The 20,960-nt window shown below is 45.8% G+C and overlaps 1 protein-coding gene across 1 annotated transcript in view; it reads right to left on the bottom strand.

The window, feature by feature from the left end:
* The window catches only part of LOC120054124 (transient receptor potential cation channel subfamily M member 3-like), a 175,494-nt gene extending 156,357 nt beyond the window's left edge, over positions 1-19,137 (bottom strand). The window contains exon 1 of the mRNA XM_039001536.1: positions 19,045-19,137. Within this exon, the coding sequence (XP_038857464.1) occupies positions 19,045-19,137 (93 nt within the window). The remainder of the gene's footprint in view (positions 1-19,044) is intronic.
* Between the last annotated feature and the right edge of the window lie 1,823 nt (positions 19,138-20,960).

Here is a 20,960-nt window from a genome sequence, read left to right as displayed (position 1 = left end):
CCTGGCCCCTAGATAAAACCCCTTCCTGGCCCCTAGATAAAACCCCTTCCTGGCCCCTAAATAAAACCCCTTCCTGGCCCCTAGATAAAACCCCTTCCTGGCCCCTAGATAAAAAACCCTCCTGGCCCCTAAATAAAAACCCTTCCTGGCACCTAGATAAAACCCCTTCCTGGCCCCTAAATAAAACCCCTTCCTGGCACCTAGATAAAACCCCTTCCTGGCTCCTAGATAAAACCCCCTCCTGGCCCCTAAATAAAACCGCTTCCTGGACCCTAAATAAAACCCATTCCTGGCACCTAGATAAAACCCCTTCCTGGCCCCTAAATAAAACCCATTCCTGGCCCCTAGATAAAACCCCTTCCTGGCCCCTAAATAAAAACCCTTCCTGGCCCCTAAATAAAACCCCTTCTTGGCCCCTAGATAAAACCCCTTCCTGGCACCTAAATAAAACCGCTTCCTGGCCCCTAAATAAAACCCCTCCCTGGCCCCTAGATAAAACCCATTCCTGGCCCCTAGATAAAACCCCCTCCTGGCCCCTAAATAAAACCCCTTCCTGGCCCCTAGATAAAACCCCTTCCTGGCCCCTAGATAAAAAAAACTCCTGGCCCGTAAATAAAAACCCTTCCTGGCACCTAGATAAAACCCCTTCCTGGCCCCTAAATAAAACCCCTTCCTGGCACCTAGATAAAACCCCTTCCTGGCCCCTAGATAAAACCCCTTCCTGGCCCCTAGATAAAACCCCCTCCTGGCCCCTAAATAAAACCGCTTCCTGGACCCTAAATAAAACTCCTTCCTGGCACCTAGATAAAACACTTCCTGGCCCCTAAATAAAACCCATTCCTGGCACCTAGATAAAACCCCTTCCTGGCCCCTAAATAAAACCCATTCCTGGCCCCTAGATAAAACCCCTTCCTGGCCCCTAAATAAAACCCCTTCCTGGCCCCTAAATAAAACCCCTTCTTGGCCCCTAGATAAAACCCCTTCCTGGCACCTAAATAAAACCGCTTCCTGGCCCCTAAATAAAACCCCTCCCTGGCCCCTAGATAAAACCCTTCCTGGCCCCTAAATAAAACCCATTCCTGGCCCCTAGATAAAACCCCTTCCTGGCACCTAAATAAAACCGCTTCCTGGCCCCTAAATAAAACCCCTTCCTGGCCCCTAGATAAAACCCTTCCTGTCCCCTAAATAAAACCCACTCCTGGCACCTAGATAAAACCCTTCCTGGCACCTAGATAAAACCCATTCCTGGCACCTAGATAAAACCGCTTCCTGACCCCTAAATAAAACCCATTCCTGGCACCTAGATAAAACCCATTCCTGGCACCTAGATAAAACTCCTTCCTGGCCCCTAGATAAAACCCATTCCTGGCCCCTAGATAAGACCCATTCCTGGCACCTAGATAAAACCCCTTCCTGGCCCCTAGATAAAACCCATTCCTGGCCCCTAAATAAAACCCATTCCTGGCCCCTAAATAAAACCGCTTCCTGGCCCCCAAATAAAACCCCTTCCTGGCACCTAGATAAAACCCATTCCTGGCACCTAGATAAAACCCTTCCTGGCACCTAGATAAAACCCTTCCTGGCACCTAGATAAAACCCATTCCTGGCACCTAGATAAAACCCCTTCCTGACCCCTAAATAAAACCCATTCCTGGCACCTAGATAAAACCCATTCCTGGCACCTAGATAAAACTCCTTCCTGGCCCCTAGATAAAACCCATTCCTGGCCCCTAGATAAAACCCATTCCTGGCACCTAGATAAAACCCCTTCCTGGCCCCTAGATAAAACCCATTCCTGGCCCCTAAATAAAACCCATTCCTGGCACATAAATAAAACCCATTCCTGGCAGCTAGATAAAACCCCTTCCTGGCCCCTAGATAAAACCCATTCCTGGCCCCTAGATAAAACCCATTCCTGGCCCCTAAATAAAACCCCTTCCTGGCACCTAGATAACACCCATTCCTGGCACCTAGATAAAACCCCTTCCTGGCCCCTAGATAAAACCCATTCCTGGCCCCTAGATAAAACCCCTTCCTGGCCCCTAGATAAAACCCCTTCCTGGCACCTAGATAAAACCCCTTCCTGGCCCCTAAATAAAACCCATTCCCTGCACCTAGATAAAATCCCGTCCTGGCCCCTAGATAAAACCGCTTCCTGGCCCCTAGATAAAACCCATTCCTGGCACCTAGATAAAACCCCTTCCTGGCCCCTAGATAAAACCCATTCCTGGCACCTAGATAAAACCCCTTCCTGGCACATAGATAAAACCCCTTCCTGGCCCCTAAATAAAACCCCTTCCTGGCACCTAGATAAAACCCCTTCCTGGCACCTAGATAAAACCCCTTCCTGGCACCTAGATAAAACCGCTTCCTGGCCCCTAGATAAAACCCATTCCTGGCACCTAGATAAAACCCATTCCTGGCACATAGATAAAACCCCTTCCTGGCCCCTAGATAAAACCCCTACCTGGCCCCTAGATAAAACCGCTTCCTGGCCCCTAGATAAAACCCATTCCTGGCACCTAGATAAAACCCATTCCTGGCACCTAGATAAAACCCATTCCTGGCCCCTAGATAAAACCCCTTCCTGGCCCCTAGATAAGACCCCTTCCTGGCCCCTAGATAAAACCGCTTCCTGACCCTAGATAAAACCCATTCCTGGCCCCTAGATAAAAATCCATTCCTGGCACCTAGATAAAACCCATTCCTGGCCCCTAGATAAAACCCCTTCCTGGCCCCTAGATAAAACCGCTTCCTGGCCCCTAGATAAAACCCATTCCTGGCACCTAGATAAAACCCATTCCTGGCACCTAGATAAAACCCCTTCCTGGCACCTAGATAAAACCCCTTCCTGGCCCCTAAATAAAACCCATTCCTGGCACCTAGATAAAACCCCTTCCTGGCCCCTAGATAAAACCGCTTCCTGGCCCCTAGATAAAACCCATTCCTGGCACCTAGATAAAACCCATTCCTGGCACCTAGATAAAACCCATTCCTGGCCCCTAGATAAAACCCCTTCCTGGCCCCTAGATAAGACCCCTTCCTGGCCCCTAGATAAAACCGCTTCCTGACCCTAGATAAAACCCATTCCTGGCCCCTAGATAAAAACCCATTCCTGGCACCTAGATAAAACCCATTCCTGGCCCCTAGATAAAACCCCTTCCTGGCCCCTAGATAAAACCGCTTCCTGGCCCCTAGATAAAACCCATTCCTGGCACCTAGATAAAACCCATTCCTGGCACCTAGATAAAACCCCTTCCTGGCACCTAGATAAAACCCCTTCCTGGCCCCTAAATAAAACCCATTCCTGGCACCTAGATAAAATCCCTTCCTGGCCCCTAGATAAAACCGCTTCCTGGCCCCTAGATAAAACCCATTCCTGGCACCTAGATAAAACCCCTTCCTGGCCCCTAGATAAAACCCCTTCCTGGCCCCTAGATAAAACCGCTTCCTGGCCCCTAGATAAAACCCATTCCTGGCACATAGATAAAACCCCTTCCTGGCCCCTAGATAAAACCCCTTCCTGGCCCCTAGATAAAACCGCTTCCTGGCCCCTAGATAAAACCCATTCCTGGCACCTAGATAAAACCCATTCCTGGCACCTAGATAAAACCCATTCCTGGCCCCTAGATAAAACCCCTTCCTGGCCCCTAGATAAGACCCCTTCCTGGCCCCTAGATAAAACCACTTCCTGGCCCCTAGATGAAACCCATTCCTGGCCCCTAGATAAAACCCATTCCTGGCACCTAGATAAAACCCATTCCTGGCCCCTAGATAAAACCCCTTCCTGGCCCCTAGATAAGACCCCTTCCTGGCCCCTAGATAAAACCGCTTCCTGGCCCCTAGATAAAACCCATTCCTGGCACCTAGATAAAACCCATTCCTGGCCCCTAGATAAAACCCATTCCTGGCACCTAGATAAAACCCATTCCTGGCACCTAGATAAAACCCATTCCTGGCACCTAGATAAAACCCATTCCTGGCCCCTAGATAAAAACCCATTCCTGGCCCCTAGATAAAACCCATTCCTGGCACCTAGATAAAACCCATTCCTGGCACCTAGATAAAACCCATTCCTGGCCCCTAAATAAAACCCCTTCCTGGCCCCTAGATAAAACCCCTTCCTGGCACCTAGATAAAACCCCTTCCTGGCCCCTAAATAAAACCCATTCCTGGCACCTAGATAAAATCCCGTCCTGGCCCCTAGATAAAACCGCTTCCTGGCCCCTAGATAAAACCCATTCCTGGCACCTAGATAAAACCCCTTCCTGGCCCCTAGATAAAACCCATTCCTGGCACCTAGATAAAACCCCTTCCTGGCACATAGATAAGACCCCTTCCTGGCCCCTAGATAAAACCCATTCCTGGCACCTAGATAAAACCCATTCCTGGCCCCTAGATAAGACCCCTTCCTGGCCCCTAGATAAAACCCCTTCCTGGCACCTAGATACTGTATGATAGATGCATGATACTCTGTACGTGGAGTCGAGTCGAGCTCTCCCCCCCACAGTTGAGCTGTAGTGTTAATTAAACTGGGTCAAGAAGCGGAGCCAGCTAGCAGACGTGGCCACCGTTTCCCTTTTCGTTTCCAGCCTTTTAATCAGTCTACAGCAGTCAGATCATGACATGAACTAGTCCCGGTCTTAAGTGTTTCATACTGAGCTTACCAAAGACCCCTCAATTATTAACACTGACTCCATCAGGCTTCTAATGGCCAGCCTGTCATAGAGGACCAAGGCTATTCAGAGTCATTCCACACAAAGATTTAAGTACATACTTCTACTGTACTGTACGCTGTCCAGAGTGATGAAATTAAACGTTTGTCCCATTATGACATTCCCCAACGGTAATACTCCTTAAAAAGCACTTCGCTTTGTCTCATTAGACTTAACGAAACCCCTTATCTGTGACTAGAATCACAATACAACTTGACTTCGCTTTTGGTGTTTTATAACCCAGAGAGAGCAAACAACCTTTGGTACAAGCTAAAAGTGTAAATTGGACATGTGTACAGTTTTCTACTTATCCTCTTGCTTCCCCTATTCGACATCTTCGTTATTCTAACAGCCTTGAGTGTAATATATCACATGAACATAGATAAATCATCAAACAGAATTGTATTGATAAATTGATTTGACTATGGACAATTGGAAAGCTATGAATGCACTAACATGCATGTCAAACACAAACAACATTTAAACATTCAAGAATAAACACACCCTAGAAGACATACATACACACCCTATGCACACACCAGAGTTTCATACACACACACACCTTATCCACACGCCCGGGTTTCACACACACCCTATGCACACACCAGGGTTTCATACACACACACACCTTATCCACACGCCCGGGTTTCACACACACCCTATGCACACACCAGGGTTTCACACACACCCTGTGTACATACCAGGGTTTCACACACCCTGTGTACACACCAGGGTTACACACACATCCTATGTACACACCAGGGTTTCACACACACCCTATATACACACCAGGGTTTCACACACATCCTATGTACACACCAGGGTTTCATACACATCCTATGTACACACCAGGGTTTCACACACATCCCATGTACACACCAGGGTTTCACACACACCCTATATACACACCAGGGTTACACACACATCCTATGTACACACCAGGGTTTCACACACACCCTATATACACACCAGGGTTTCACACACATCCTATGTACACACCAGGGTTTCACACACATCCTATGTACACACCAGGGTTTCACACACATCCTATGTACACGCCCGGGTTTCACACACACCCTATGCACACACCAGGGTTTCACACACACCCTGTGTACATACCAGGGTTTCACACACCCTGTGTACACACCAGGGTTTCACCCACATCCTATGTACACACCAGGGTTTCACACACATCCTATGTACACACTAGGGTTTCACCCACATCCTATGTACACACCAGGGTTTCACACACATCCTATGTACACACTAGGGTTTCACCCACATCCTATGTACACACCAGGGTTTCACACACATCCTATGTACACACTAGGGTTTCACCCACATCCTATGTACACACCAGGGTTTCACACACATCCTATGTACACACTAGGGTTTCACACACATCCTATGTACACACCAGGGTTTCACACACATCCTATGTACACACCAGGGTTTCATACACATCCTATGTACACACTAGGGTTTCACACACACCCTATGTACACACTAGGGTTTCACACACATCCTATGTACACACCAGGGTTTCACACACACCCTATGTACACACCAGGGTTTCACACACATCCCATGTACACACCAGGGTTTCACACACATCCTATGTACACACCAGGGTTTCATACACATCCTATGTACACACTAGGGTTTCACACACATCCCATGTACACACCAGGGTTTCACACACACCCTATGTACACACCAGGGTTTCACACACATCCTATGTACACCCCAGGGTTTACCACACATCCTATGTACACACCAGGGTTTCACACACATCCTATGTACACACCAGGGTTTCACACACATCCTATGTACACCCCAGGGTTTCACACACATCCTATGTACACACCAGGGTTTCACACATCCTATGTACACCCCAGGGTTTCACACACATCCTATGTACACACCAGGGTTTCACACATCCTATGCACACACCAGGGTTTCACACCCATCCTATGTACACCCCAGGGTTTCACACACCCTATGCACACACCAGGGTTTCACACACACCCTATGCACACACCAGGGTTTCACACACATCCTATGTACACACCAGGGTTTCACACACATCCTATGTACACCCCAGGGTTTCACACACCCTATGCACACACCAGGGTTTCACACACCCTATACTCTGGACCCTGATCTCTCTTTTGACGAACATGTCAAGACTGTTTCAAGGACAACTTTTTTCCATCTACGTAACATTGCAAAAATCAGAAACTTTCTGTCCAAAAATTCATCCATGCTTTTGTCACTTCTAGGTTAGACTACTGCAATGCTCTACTTTCCGGCTACCCGAATAAAGCACTAAATAAACTTCAGTTACTTGTCCCACAACTGTCCCAGTCTGTTTGGCCTATTTCTTTCTCCACAAGCTGACCAATAGAATAGGTCAACTTTTCTACTATGGGGGATAGTAGATTGGCATAGACTCATAGGCGGCGCGTCCATAAGTCTAGGGGAAGCTAAGCTTTCCCTAAGTCAATTGAATTAAATTGGCAAGATTATATAGCCTAATTAGCCTACTCCTGTCTAAACTGAAATACATCTAATCATTCAAAATAGGCTACTAAAGCATGACTTGGCCACAGAGGATCATTAGCTTCCCCTTTTCATGTCCTCCTCCAGTTTAGATGGACGTCATGTTCTGTTTGTCTCCTCTTCTCATAGGCCTATTATACGGACAAGGTTGTTTTTATTGATCTGTTTGTCAATGTCAGCAGAGTAATAAAAAATATTCTGCTAATGTCTTCAGTCAGATAAAGTGTAGTAGAATTGCATTACATGTGTTTTCCCGTGCAAAGAAAGAATAAACTTACCTGATATAGCCTATAGCCTGTTCTATAAGTGCTCAGCCATGCATTGAACGGTATTTTTTGCAAATAGTGATTTACATTATTAGCCTAAATTATGAATATCAAATCTACATAAGTCTGCAAATGTAATGATGCATGGAATGCTTTATTATGAAGGTGCATTTTTATGGTGAAATGTGTTTCCCCAAACCTGAAACTCACGCACCTCCTATGATTAGGATAGTGATTTTGCTGTTTCTTACTCATCTTGTTGGCTGAGTAAAAGTACATGTGGACACTTATTCTAACATCTTCAAAGTGCGCGGTAAGGAAACACGTCATTGCATCCTCGACTTGCATGTTCTGTTAAGATTATTTACCATAATATAAATGTTATTTCTGTCATTCTGAGCACCGTGGGTGGACGCTCTCATCTGGTTACACACCCAATGCATATGGGTCCGGTAAACTTCTCAAATGTCTGGTAAATTTTTTATTTAACCTTTATTTAACTAGGCAAGTGAGTTAAGAACGAATTCTTATTTACAATGACGGCCTACCAGGGAAGAGTGGGTTAACTGCCTCAAATCAAATCAAATCAAATGTTATTTGTCACATACCCTTGGTTAGCAGATGTTAATGCGAGTGTAGTGAAATGCTTGTGCTTCTAGTTCCAACAATGCAGTAATAACCAACAAGTAATCTAACCTATCAATTTCACAACAACTACCTTATACACACAAGTGTAAAGGAATGAAGAATATGTACATAAAAATATATGAATGAGTGATGGTACAGAACGGCATAGGCAAGATGCAGTAGATGGTATCGAGTACAGTATATACATATGAGATGGGTAATGTAGGGTATGTAAACATTATATGAAGTGGCATTGTTTAAAGTGGCTAGTGATACATTTTTACATACATTTTTACATTGTTAAAGTGGCTGAAGTCGAGTCAGTATGTTGGCAGCAGCCACTCAATGTTAGTGGTGGCTGTTTAACAGTCTGATGGCCTTGAGATAGAAGCTGTTTTTCAGTCTCTCGGTCCCTTGATGCACCTGTACTGACCTCGCCTTCTGGATGATAGCGGGGTGAACAGGCAGTGGCTCGGGTGGTTGTTGTCCTTGATGATCTTTATGGCCTTCCTGTGACATCGAGTGGTGTAGGTGTCCTGGAGGGCAGGTAATTTGCCCCCGGTGATGCATTGTGCAGTCCTCACACCCTCTGGAGAGCCTTACGGTTGTGGGCGGAGAAGTTGCCCTACCAGGTGGTGATACAGCCCAACAGGATGCTCTCGATTGTGCATCTGTAAAAGTTTGTGAGTGCTTTTGGTGACAAGCCGAATTTCTTCAGCCTCCTGAGGTTGAAGAGGCGCTGATGCGCCTTCTTCACCACGCTGTCTGTGTGGGTGGACCATTTCAGTTTGTCCGTGATGTGTACGCCGAGGAACTTAAAACGTACTACCCTCTCCACTACTGTCCCGTCGATGTGGATAGGGGGGTGCTCCCTCAGCTGTTTTCTGAAGTCCACGATCATCTCCTTTGTTTTGTTGACGTTGAGTGTGAGGTTATTTTTACACCTACCACTGTAGTGTCGTATGCAAACTTGATGATTGAGTTGGAGGCGTGCATGGCCACACAGTCGTGGGTGAACAGGGAGTACAGGAGAGGGCTCAGAATGCACCCTTGTGGGGCCCCAGTGTTGAGGATCAGCGGAGTGGAGATGTTGTTACCTACCCTCACCACCCGGGGTCGGCCCGTCAAGAAGTTCAGTACCCAGTTGCACAGGGCGGGGTCGAGACCCAGGGTCTCGAGCTTGATGACGAGTTTGGAGGGTACTATGGTGTTAAATGCTGAGCTGTAGTCGATGAACAGCATTCTCAGGTAGGTATTCCTCTTGTCCAGATGGGTAAGGGCAGTGTGGAGTGTGGTTGCGATTGTGTCGTCTGGGGACCTATTGGGGCGGTAGGCAAATTGGAGTGGGTCCAGGGTGTCAGGTAGGGTGGAGGTGATATGGTCCTTGACTAGTCTCTCAAAGCACTTCATGATGACGGAAGTGATTGCTACGGGGCGGTAGTCGTTTAGCTCAGTTACCTTAGCTTTCTTGGGAACAGGAACAATGGTGGCCCTCTTGAAGCATGTGGGGACAGCAGACTGGGATAAGGATTGGTTGAATATGTCCGTAAACACACCAGCCAGCTGGTCTGCGCATGCTCTGAGGACGTGGCTGGGGATGCCGTCTGGGCCTGCAGCCTTGCGAGGGTTAACACGTTTAAATGTTTTACTCACGTTGCCTGCAGTGAAGCAGAGTCCACAGGTTTTGGTAGCGGGCCGTGTCAGTGGCACTGTATTGTCCTCAAAGTGGGCAAAGAAGTTGTTTAGTCTGTCTGGGAGCAAGACATCCTGGTCCGCAACGGGGCTGGTTTTCTTTTTGTAGTCCGTGATTGACTGTAGACCCTGCCACATACCTCTTGTGTCTGAGCCGTTGAATTGCGACTCTACTTTGTCTCTATACTGACGCTTAGCTTGTTTGATTGCATTGCGGAGGGAATAGCTACACTGTTTGTATTCGGTCATGTTTCCGGTCACCTTGCCCTGATTAAAAGCAGTAGTTCGCGCTTTCAGTTTCACGCGAATGCTGCCATCAATCCACGGTTTCTGATTTGGGAATGTTTTAATAGTTGCTGTGGGTACGACATCGCCGATGCACTTGCTAATAAACTCACTCACCGAATCAGCGTATTCGTCAATGTTGTTGTTTGACGCAATGCGGAACATATCCCAGTCCACGTGATCGAAGCAATCTTGAAGCGTGGAATCAGATTGGTCGGACCAGCGTTGAACAGACCTGAGCGCGAGAGCTTCCTGTTTTAGTTTCTGTCTATAGGCTGGAAGCAACAAAATGGAGTCGTGGTCAGCTTTTCCGAAAGGAGGGCGGGGGAGGGCCTTATATGTGTTGCGGAAGTTAGAATAACAATGATCCAGGGTTTTACCAGCCCTGGTTGCACAATCGATATGCTGATAGAATTTAGGGAGTCTTGTTTTCAGATTGGCCTTGTTAAAATCCCCAGCTACAATGAATGCAGCCTCAGGATATGTGGTTTCCAGTTTACATAGAGTCAAATAAAGTTTGTTCAGGGCCGTCGATGTGTCTGCTTGGAGGGGAATATATGCGGCTGTGATTATAATCGAAGAGAATTCTCTTGGTAGATAATGCGGTCGACATTTGATTGTGAGGAATTCTAAGTCAGGTGAACAGAAGGACTTGAGTTCCTGTATGTTGTTATGATCGTTCAGGGGCAAAACGACCGATTTTTACCTTGTCAGCTTGGGGATTCGATCCAGTAACCTTTCAGTTACTGGCCCAACGCTTTAAACCACTGCCGCCCCAAACTAAAATGCTGCCGGTCAAATGTCTAGTGCCACATTTTCATAACGGAAACCCTGGCACACGCACACACTCACACACACAAAGGCACCCACCCACAACATACTTACATCTAGGTGAAAGTGCCTCATTCCACATTCTAAGCACACAGTAAGAAGGTAGCACTTAGACTAATCGATTAGACTGATTTAATAATGTTCAGTGCACCCAACCAAAACCTTTTCCCTCTACAAGATTTACTTTCATCAAGCAGCCAGCTCACCTCATGTTGAAATACAGGGGGACAGGGTGTGTGTGTGTGTGTGTGTGTGTGTGTGTGTGTGTGTGTGTGTGTGTGTGTGTGTGTGTGTGTGTGTGTGTGTGTGTGTGTGTGTGTGTGTGTGTCTTTGTGTGTGTCTGTGTCTGTGTGTCTGTGTGTTTGTCTGTGTGTGTAGAGGGTGCATAAGAGAGTCGTGACAAGAGGTGATGACTTCTGGGACCACGGACCAGTGGCCAAACAAGCCACACACACTCACGCATGTATGTACAACATGCACGCAGGCACCACACACACACCCACACACAACACAAATACACACACACATTCGAGAACAAACACATGTACATTTTATTCTAACTGCCCTGCAGGGTACCGTACTACATGTTGAACTGTCTACTGAGACTCCATAAAGCACCGCTCTGGCGGCAGATACATGACTTCCTCCTTATACATAATCAAATAGTCTTCCATCCCAAGAAAGACCCATAACTTCCCACCCGCTGACTGACGGCAGCAGAGACAAAGTTCAGGGGCTCAAAGGTCCACGCAGAGAGACAGTCCTGGGGGTCAAAGGTCCACACAGAGAGACAGTCCTGGGGGTCAAAGGTCCACACAGAGAGACAGTGCTGAGGGTCAAAGGTCCAAACAGAGAGACATACATTTGCTGATGTCATGGATAATGGGCTAGGGGTTGGAGTGGGGATGGATTGGTACACTTTTAGAAAAACGAATTGCTATCTAGAACCTAAAAAGGTTATTTGACTGTCCCCATAGGATAACCATTGGAAGAACCCTTTTTGGTTCCACGTAGAACCCTTTCTACAGAGGGTTTTACAAGGAACCAAAAAAGGGTTCTACCTAGAACCAAAAAGGGTTCTCCTATGGGGACAGCCAAATAACCCTTTTGGAAGCCTTTTTTCTTAGAGTGTAGAGGGAGCGTGGGCCAGGGTTTGAAAAGGACTTTCTTCTAGGAGCACAGGAGTGGGATTTGAACATGTGCACGTTGGGGTTATTATGGTTCACCAAGCATCGGACCCAGTCCCCTCCTCAGTGCCCCAATAGCAAGCATATTTACCGTGCTTCTGTTTTGGAAGTTTTCGAAGCATGATAGACAGTTGATATACAGCACTGGAAATAGAGACAAACACAGCTACAGTAGGCCCATATTTAAGTGGCAAGACATCTTATTCAGACGGTTTATTTCCAACTATTACTTTGTTTTCTCAGAAAGCGTTTCAAATCTGAAAGCAAATACTGTCTGAGAACGGGCCCTTTCATTTCAGATGCCGAGTGGGAGCCATGCCAACGGGAAATAGGTCTTAATTGCGAGCTTGTGTTCTTCGCTTGCCTAGTTAGTGAAATAATGTCTTAATTGTAATTTCATGCTAGTAGCGTTTGATTAATTTAGACATAAAGGTGAAAGCTTTCCAAGGCTCCTGGAGTAGGCTGAAGTGTGTTTACACACCAAAGTGCACGAAAGTTAGAGACTGTCAGGCGGTGGGTAACTGGTGCAGTGAATCAGGCGCAGGAGAGCAGAGTTGAGTGTACATGGTATTTAATTCCACGACAGCACCAGTATACAGACAATACTCAAGGTGCGGAGAAATACCGGTCACTCGAAAATAACGTGCGTAAATACATAACCCGGCAAACAATAACCAGCCGTCAAGAACCGACATGAACAATCAATAAACACGCACACTAACATGTGGGAAACAGAGGGTTAAATAATGAACACGTAATTGGTGAATAGAAACCAGGTGTGTAGAAAACAAAGACAAAACAAATGGAAAATGAAAAGTGGATCGGCGATGGCTAAAAGACCGGTGACGTCGACCGCCGAACGCCGCGAACAAGGAGAGGGACCGACTTCGGCGGAAGTGGTGACAGAGGCGTTCCCTCAGGGTTTCCATGATTACATGTCCTCTGTACAACACTCTTCACATACCCTAGCTACGTTCACACCTGTAGGACTCACTTCACTGACTTTCAAATACCATTTCTCATTTGCACTTACTTATTTAGGTTATAAGAACATGCACGTGTAGAGGAAAGCAAGACAGGGAGTGAGTGAAATAGATGAAGGAATAGGCTACTCCAATGAGACGAGGAGAAAGACTGATATAGCGAGATATAATGTGGTTAATTAAACCTCCATCCAAAACAGAAAACATGTGCATTGTTGAATGTGAGCACCACACATAGTGCAGTAAAGCATCCTTCACTCAAAGCATTTTAAAAATAGATGGCTCTGCCTCAGAAATGACACTGTTGTGAGTGTTCTCAGACCACAAACAGAGAGAACATAACGTGCATTGTGACTCGTGTCAGTATCACGTAACATGGCTAATTGAATGTGATAATCACTAGTTTTCCAAAAGCCACTAGAATTGAAACAATCCCTCTCACAAGCTAAATTATTAATCTGGGTTGGTAATGAAGTATAACATTTGTTCTGTGCAGCAGTCAAGAAATCTGCAGGAGAGGCTTCAGCCCAACCTATTCATTTATTTGATTTAACCCTGATGTATGCAGTATACAGATTACTGATAAGCCTAGAGCGAAAAGGCCTAACACACATATCAAAGTCATTTTTCTATTTTTAACGACAGTGCATTCAGAAAGTGTTGTTTCTTTTTCCATCAACCTACACACAATACCCCATAATGACAAAGGTTTTTAGACATTTTTGTTAAATGGAAATATCACATTTGCATAAGTATTCAGACCCTTTACTCAGTACTTTGTTGAAGCACCTTTGGCAGCGATTACAGCATCGAGTCTTCTTGGGTTTGATGCTACAAGCTTGGCACACCTGTATTTGGGGAGTTTCTCCCATTCTTCTCTGCAGATCCTCCCAAGCTCTGTCAGGTTGGATGGGGAACATTGCTGCAAAGCTATTTTCAGATCTCTCCAGAGATATTCGATCGGGTTCAAGTCCCGGCTCTGGCTGGCCCACTCAAGGACATTCAGAGACTTGTCCCGAAGCCACTCCTGTGTTGTCTTGGCTGTGTGCTTCGTGTCATTCTCCTGTTGGAAGGTGAACCTTCACCACAGTCTGAGGTCCTGAGCGCTCTGGAGCAGGTTTTCATCAATGATCCCTTTGTACTTTACTCCATTCATCTTTGCCTTGATCCTGACTAGTCTCCCAGTCCCTACCGCTGAAAAACATCCCCACAGCATGATGCTGCCACCACCATGCTTCACCATAGGGATGGTGTCAGGTTTCCTCCAGATGTGACGCTTGGCATTCAGGCCAAAGAGTTCAATCTTTGTTTCATCAGACCAGAGAATCTTGTTTCTCATGGTCTGAGAGTCCTTTAGGAGCCTTTTGGCAAGTGGGCTGTCATGTTCCTTTTACTGAGGAGTGGCTTCCGTCTGGCCAATCTACCATAAAAGCTAGATTGGTGGAGTGCTGTAGAGATGGTTGTCCTTCTGGAAGGTTCTCCCATCTCCACAGAGGAACTCTGGAGCTCTGTCAGACTGACCATCGGGTTCTTGATCACCTCCCTGACCAAGGCCCTTCTCCCCCAATTGCTCAGTTTGGCCAGGCAGCCAGCTCTAGGAAGAGTTTTGGTGGTTCCAAACTTCTTCCATTTAAGAATGATGGAGTTCACTGTGTTCTTGAGGACCTTCAATGCTGCAGAAATATTTTGGTACCCTTCCCCAGATCTGTCCCTCGACACAATCCTGTCTCGGAGCTCTACGGACAATTCCTTCAACCTCATGAATTGATTTTTGCTCTGACATGCACTGTCAACTGTGGGACCTTATATAGACAGAATTTACCACAGGTGGACTCCAATCAAGTTGTAGAAACATCTCAAGGATGATCAATGGATACAGGATGCACCTGAGCTGAAATTCGAGTCTTATAGCAAAGGGTCTGAATACTTAAGTAAATAAGGTTTTCTGTTTTTTAGATTTAATACATTTGCAAAAATTTCTAAAAACCTGTTTTTGCTTTGTCATTATGGGGTATTGTGTGTAGATTGCTGAGGATTTAATTGTTTTAATCCATTTTAGAATAAGGCTGTAATGTAACAAAATGTGGAAAAAGTCAAGGGGTCTGAATACTTTCTGAAGGCACTGTACGTTATCCAACATAAATGAGACAGCAATTTTGAAAAATTAAACAATCACAACAAACAGTGAACGTTCCTACAACTTTAGGTAACGTTCCAATGGGGTCCCAATTTGGTTTCCAACTAGCTTGACAAGATCCCATGAATATTAAAAAAAATGTCCCGTTGTAATATTATATGATAAACATTAGTAGAAGTACATGCCATAATGGTTACAAGAACATTTGGAGAATGTTTGTTTTTGACGTTTTTAGTGGACACCCTTCTCCCCTGAACTGATCAGTCTGTCTAAGGTTAACTTAAACTGTAGAAGCTATCCACTCCAAATACCAACTCAGTAAGAGCGCCACCTATAGATAACACTGAGTATATAAGTACATTTGTATATGAACAGTGTAAAAATAGCACATGAGAATGATAAACAGACACCGGAGTTGTTGTATAAGACTATTCTGCAGTTCCATTTTCTCACCCTAGGAGCTATAGCTACATAACTGCTACTGTGATATTCAAATGTATTCTTTGGCGGTCGCTCCCTTCCATGCACTTTGCATAAGATGGAGCATTACAATTGGCATTGGAAGGCTTCATATACATGGAGCATGATGAGAGAGAGAGAGAGAGAGAGAGAGAGAGAGAGAGAGAGAGAGAGAGAGAGAGAGAGAGAGAGAGAGAGAGAGAGAGAGAGAGAGAGAGAGACAGAGAGAGAGAGAGAGAGAGAGAGAGAGAGAGAGAGAGAGAGAGAGAGAGAGAAGAGAGAAGGGGGACAGTGGGAGACAGTGAGTGAATAAAAGGAGAGCATTTCACACTTCTTGTGCAACTCCAGGGGGTATGAAGACAATTCAGTAATGAATAACACACTCACTATCTGAGTCTCTCTCCTACAGAGGGAGAGGAAACAGAGAGGATGAGAAAGGTGCCAAGAAAAAACCTCTCCCAGAAGAGGGACAGAGTAAGAAGGGATACAAAGAGGAGAGGAAAGCGCTGAAATCTGAAATATAGAAAGAGGAAGAATATAATAGCAACAGCAGATTGAAGGGGACAGGTATTCAGTTTCAGGGCAATTGTCTTTTTGTATGTCACACCTTTTACTTTTAACAAAAAGTCATCTGTAACGATAAGCCAAAGAATACGCCAAAAAGCGTGAATTAAAAATAGTGTGATTGCTCGAGAGAGAGAGAGAGAGAGAGAGAGAGAGAGAGAGAGAGAGAGAGAGAGAGAGAGAGAGAGAGAGAGAGAGAGAGAGAGAGAGAGAGAGAGAGAGAGAGAGAGAGAGAGAGAGAGAGAGAGAGAGAGAGAGGGCTGTCCAGCAGCTTACATTAGTGGGTGTTTCCTCTCTAGGCTATATCATTTCAGTCACCAATTCAGCAAACACTTATTTCCCTCCATAATGGAGACATTATTATCTTGGGGTCCGACACTTGACCAATTGCTTGTCATTTGAAAGGTCGAGAAGAAACTCTGTTATAATGTGGGATTTAATTACTTGTTGAAAACACCTGCCAGAGAACTTGATTCATTGCCAGTATGTCTCGGGAATGAATCATGGCACAGACTCATTGAATTATCATTGCATGCTGGCTCCATGAGTGTCCAACGCTTTATTTTCACTGTTCACATCCACCCTGGCAGACATTCATCCTTATTCTGAATGATCTGTAAATCCATGTAGGCAAGGGTGCTGACAAAGAGAACAATTGGGTTAGAAGACGTACCATGATTGGTCAATAACAGCACCAATCAAACACCAGGGAATTTAATCTGTCACACCAAGTAACCTGCTGTCCTTTAAAAGGATCAGGTGACCTACAGTTGATCCAGTAGCATCACCGTGAGGTTAAAACCCCTGACGTCCCCCAGATGATCAATCTTAATCGATCGGTTTGTATCTGTGTGTCACCTACCTAATCCACATCATCCACTCTGCTACTCTCCCAGGCTGTGAAAGGGCACATGGTGGGCTGTTACCGTAGCAACACATGGTGAGAGTGGTAATGGCTTTTTGATTAACTGTGCCGACCAATCAACACTTGGCCATGGTATGTCAGCAAGTTGGATTGTGAGTGTGACATTTAGAGGTGTGACTGGCTGTGACATGATGGGACTATTGGAATCTGAGGGAATGTGAAGTTACAAATGATTTATCTACATTAAGCACTAGTATACAGAAGAGCTGTATTCTAGTGAATGACTTCCAAATAAGCACAACCAATATTTCTAATCACAACCTCTAACCATTGTTTCATCATGAGCAAAGAGTGTCAAGCAGTGAATGCCAAAAGCCATCTACAACCACTGAGAAAGAACCTCCATGGACAACATAACAGCAGTGACCACCTCCATCTCTCAGCACTGAAAAGTCCAACAGCACTGATTTCTGAATAGACATTGTGGCCAATTATAATGGCACCCTTGCAAATGTCTTAAATGATTCCCTATTTGTTCTAAAATATGTTGAAAGAAGGTGAAGGTGCTTGTGTGGGGGAGAGATATGAGGTCCAAGAGTTTGGCTGTAGCATCAAAGCGCCTCATATGGGGACACCCACACAGAACCAGATGCATACAGAACGTGTATTAACTGGCCTATTAAGATGAACTTACACTGCCATTGTGACATCTCCTGAGATGGCTCAGACACACTATCTAGCCCCATCAGTGATTAGAAAACCTCTCACATCAACACGCACTCACACTTCCCCTATCTCTCTGTCAATGCCTTACACTGATGCACACAGAAACCATCAGTGATTACAATATCATCTATTTGAGCCATACACATGCAAATGCTTAACACACACACACACACACACACACACACACACACACACACACACACACACACACACACACACACACACACACACACACACACACACACACACACACACACACACATTCATCTTGACTGGTTTAACGTCATAGAGACACTTGGTTTAAGACTTTGATGTTGCGTGATTAAAAGAAGACTGGGGAGAACCCAGACACGATGCCTGGTTATTAACATCGCCTGGTTATTAACATCCTGTAATATGTTGTGTATCAAATGCCTGGTTATTAACATCCTGTAATATGTTGTGTATCAAATGCCTGGTTATTAACAACCTTTAATATGTTTACACCAGACAATGAATAAAACCAGCTTATAACAAGGTCTATAAATATCCTGTGACAACCAATACATTTCCTCGTACATTTTCTCACTGCCCCTCATACAGTGGACACACGCATGTGCACATTCAGTGCACGCACACAGCCCAATGCCAGAGAAGGCTGGTTACAGTATGGTCTCTTGCACCCAACAAGGATAACCTCAGGGAAGTCACATCCAGAATAAAACACTTGTCAGACAGAAAACAGGAAGGTGTGGATTGGCTATAATACCATCTGAACCTAACTGCTCAGATATCTTCACCAAACAGTCACAGTATAATCCTCTGCTGGCCTTTCTTCCTCACAACCCCATCCTGTGTCAGCTTGGTCCCAGATCTGTTTGGGCCATCTTGTCAATGACCAAATAGGAATTGGTAAGACAGCACAAACAGATCTGTGACCAGGACATTTCCGTGTGGCTTCAGCAGTTACCTGTATACCGAATGGAAGAAACAAAATCCTAACTACCCACCTTAAGTCAATATCAACCTCCCCCTCTTCTTCCTCTGCTCCTTATCCTCTCTCCATTCACTGTCCCATATCTCCTCCACCTCCCTCTCTCCTACTACACCTTTCCTCCACCTCCCTCTCTCCCCCTCCCCAGCCCAGACCACTCTGGTATCCATACCTTGAGCAGGCGTACAGATGGTAGGAAGGCTGCAGCGCACAGTTTCCTAATGGTCCAGTTGATTGGCCGCGGAGCATCCAGCTGCTGGTTCATGGTTCCCGCTCCTCCCGCCCGGCTTTTCCAAGAAAAGAGCCCTTTGGAGGGGGCAAAGCAGCAGAGTCTCCGGCCAAATAGAACAACTCAGATCCCGGCAGAGCATGACCCCTAACACCAGACCACCACCTTCGTCTTGGTCCCCCGGCAGCTCAGCCCTTCCTTCACCTGGGTGCCCTCCTTCCACTCTCCCTCTCCCCCACCCCTCCCTCCCCTCCCCACAGATCCACAGGTTCCGATGGCCGAGTTCTGAACGCCTGGAGCATCCAGCCCTCTCTCCACCTGCGGTATCCCAGTATCCCAGTCTGCCAGTCCACCCGGAGCATACGTTCCAGAACAGAGTAAAAAACAAAGAAAAGGATATGTAGAAAGAGGAGAGAAGAGAGCAGCAAAAAGGAGAGGAGGAAAGGAGAGGAGAGCAGCACAGCACAGCAGAGCAGAGCAGAGCCCGTAAACTGAGCAGAGTGACAGGGAGCAGCACAGCACTGTCTCCAAGACGAGAAAGAGAGAGAGAGAGAGGACGAGAGAGAGAGGATGAGAGAGAGAGAGAGAGAAAGAGAGAGAGAAAGAGGGGGAAAGGGAGAAGGAAAGAGAATGGATGAGGCAGATTGAAAGAGAGAAAATATAAATAAATTAGAGAATGAGAGAGCCTGAGCACAAGGTGAAAAGAGGAGAGAGAGGACAGGAGATGTGAGAGGAGAAGAGAGCGAGCGAGTGAGAGAAAGAGGGGAGAGATGGAGAGAGGTATGGCGCGTAAGAAAGATGCAACGAGAGGAGTGAGTGTCACAGATATAGCCCCCTTCATTTGGAATGGAGATGAATATGGAGAAATGTAACTGATATGGCATTCAAATCAGTATAATTGTTATACTGAATGCATATGTCATCATCATCCATGTTGATAAAACCATCAGAATGCTAAAGCAGGCAAACCCCCACTTAAAAATATTGAGTAAAAATGTCCATACTCTAAAGACCTATGTTTCTTCTGCTCCATTTCATTCTCTGTAGTGTCCCTCTTCTCCATCCCCACCCCTTTCTCCTCCCTCTCTTTCTCTCTGCCCATTCCACTGACTCTCTCCAGTGTGTGTGTGTGTGTGTGTGTGTGTGTGTGTGTGTGTGTGTGTGTGTGTGTGTGTGTGTGTGTGTGTGTGTGTGTGTGTGTGTGTGTGTGTGTGTGTGTGTGTATGTAAAGTGCAAATTATACCGTGACATTCAGGGGTCTATTTTTGTTTCAACACATTCCCGCACATTTGTGCGTACTCTTGCACCTGCACAAAAAAAATGATGGGCCTAATAGACATGTGCTTTAACAGGCAACATGGATTACCTTTAAATGTGGCATGAACACAACCAGTCAAGATGTTTTCATCTGATTGTCAAACAAATCACTTTAAAAAGTATGCTACCAGCACATGTTGGTCCAATAATCCAAACAGTGCACTGTGCACCTGCCATTTGATGAAGGGAAAGACACACCTGTTACAAAACACCAAAAAGTGTGATGTCATTCTGCGATTGTTATTAGGCCTACACTCTTATAGCCTGAATTAATTGATGCGTCTTGCTGAAAAATTGACCTTTTATCTAAAAAGAAAAGTCGGGACCCCTGAAAAGGGGCTGACATACAGGACCCAAATAGAGCTGTGTCTGTCCTGAACTCATCGGCGATGGAAACTGTGAGGGTCCAGTTGAAACAATGTTGCAAGTTCACTAGCAGGCTGGACCCAGTCGATAATGTTGCAAGTTCGCTAGCAGGCTGGACCCAGTCGATAATGTTGCAAGTTCGTTAGCAGGCTGGACCCAGTCGATAATGTTGCAAG

Source organism: Salvelinus namaycush, chromosome 1, assembly GCF_016432855.1.
Source record: "Salvelinus namaycush isolate Seneca chromosome 1, SaNama_1.0, whole genome shotgun sequence".
Taxonomy (NCBI): Eukaryota; Metazoa; Chordata; class Actinopteri; order Salmoniformes; family Salmonidae; genus Salvelinus; species Salvelinus namaycush.
The sequence above is the reverse complement of the archived record's forward strand: the minus strand, read 5'-3'. Positions and strand labels throughout refer to the sequence as shown.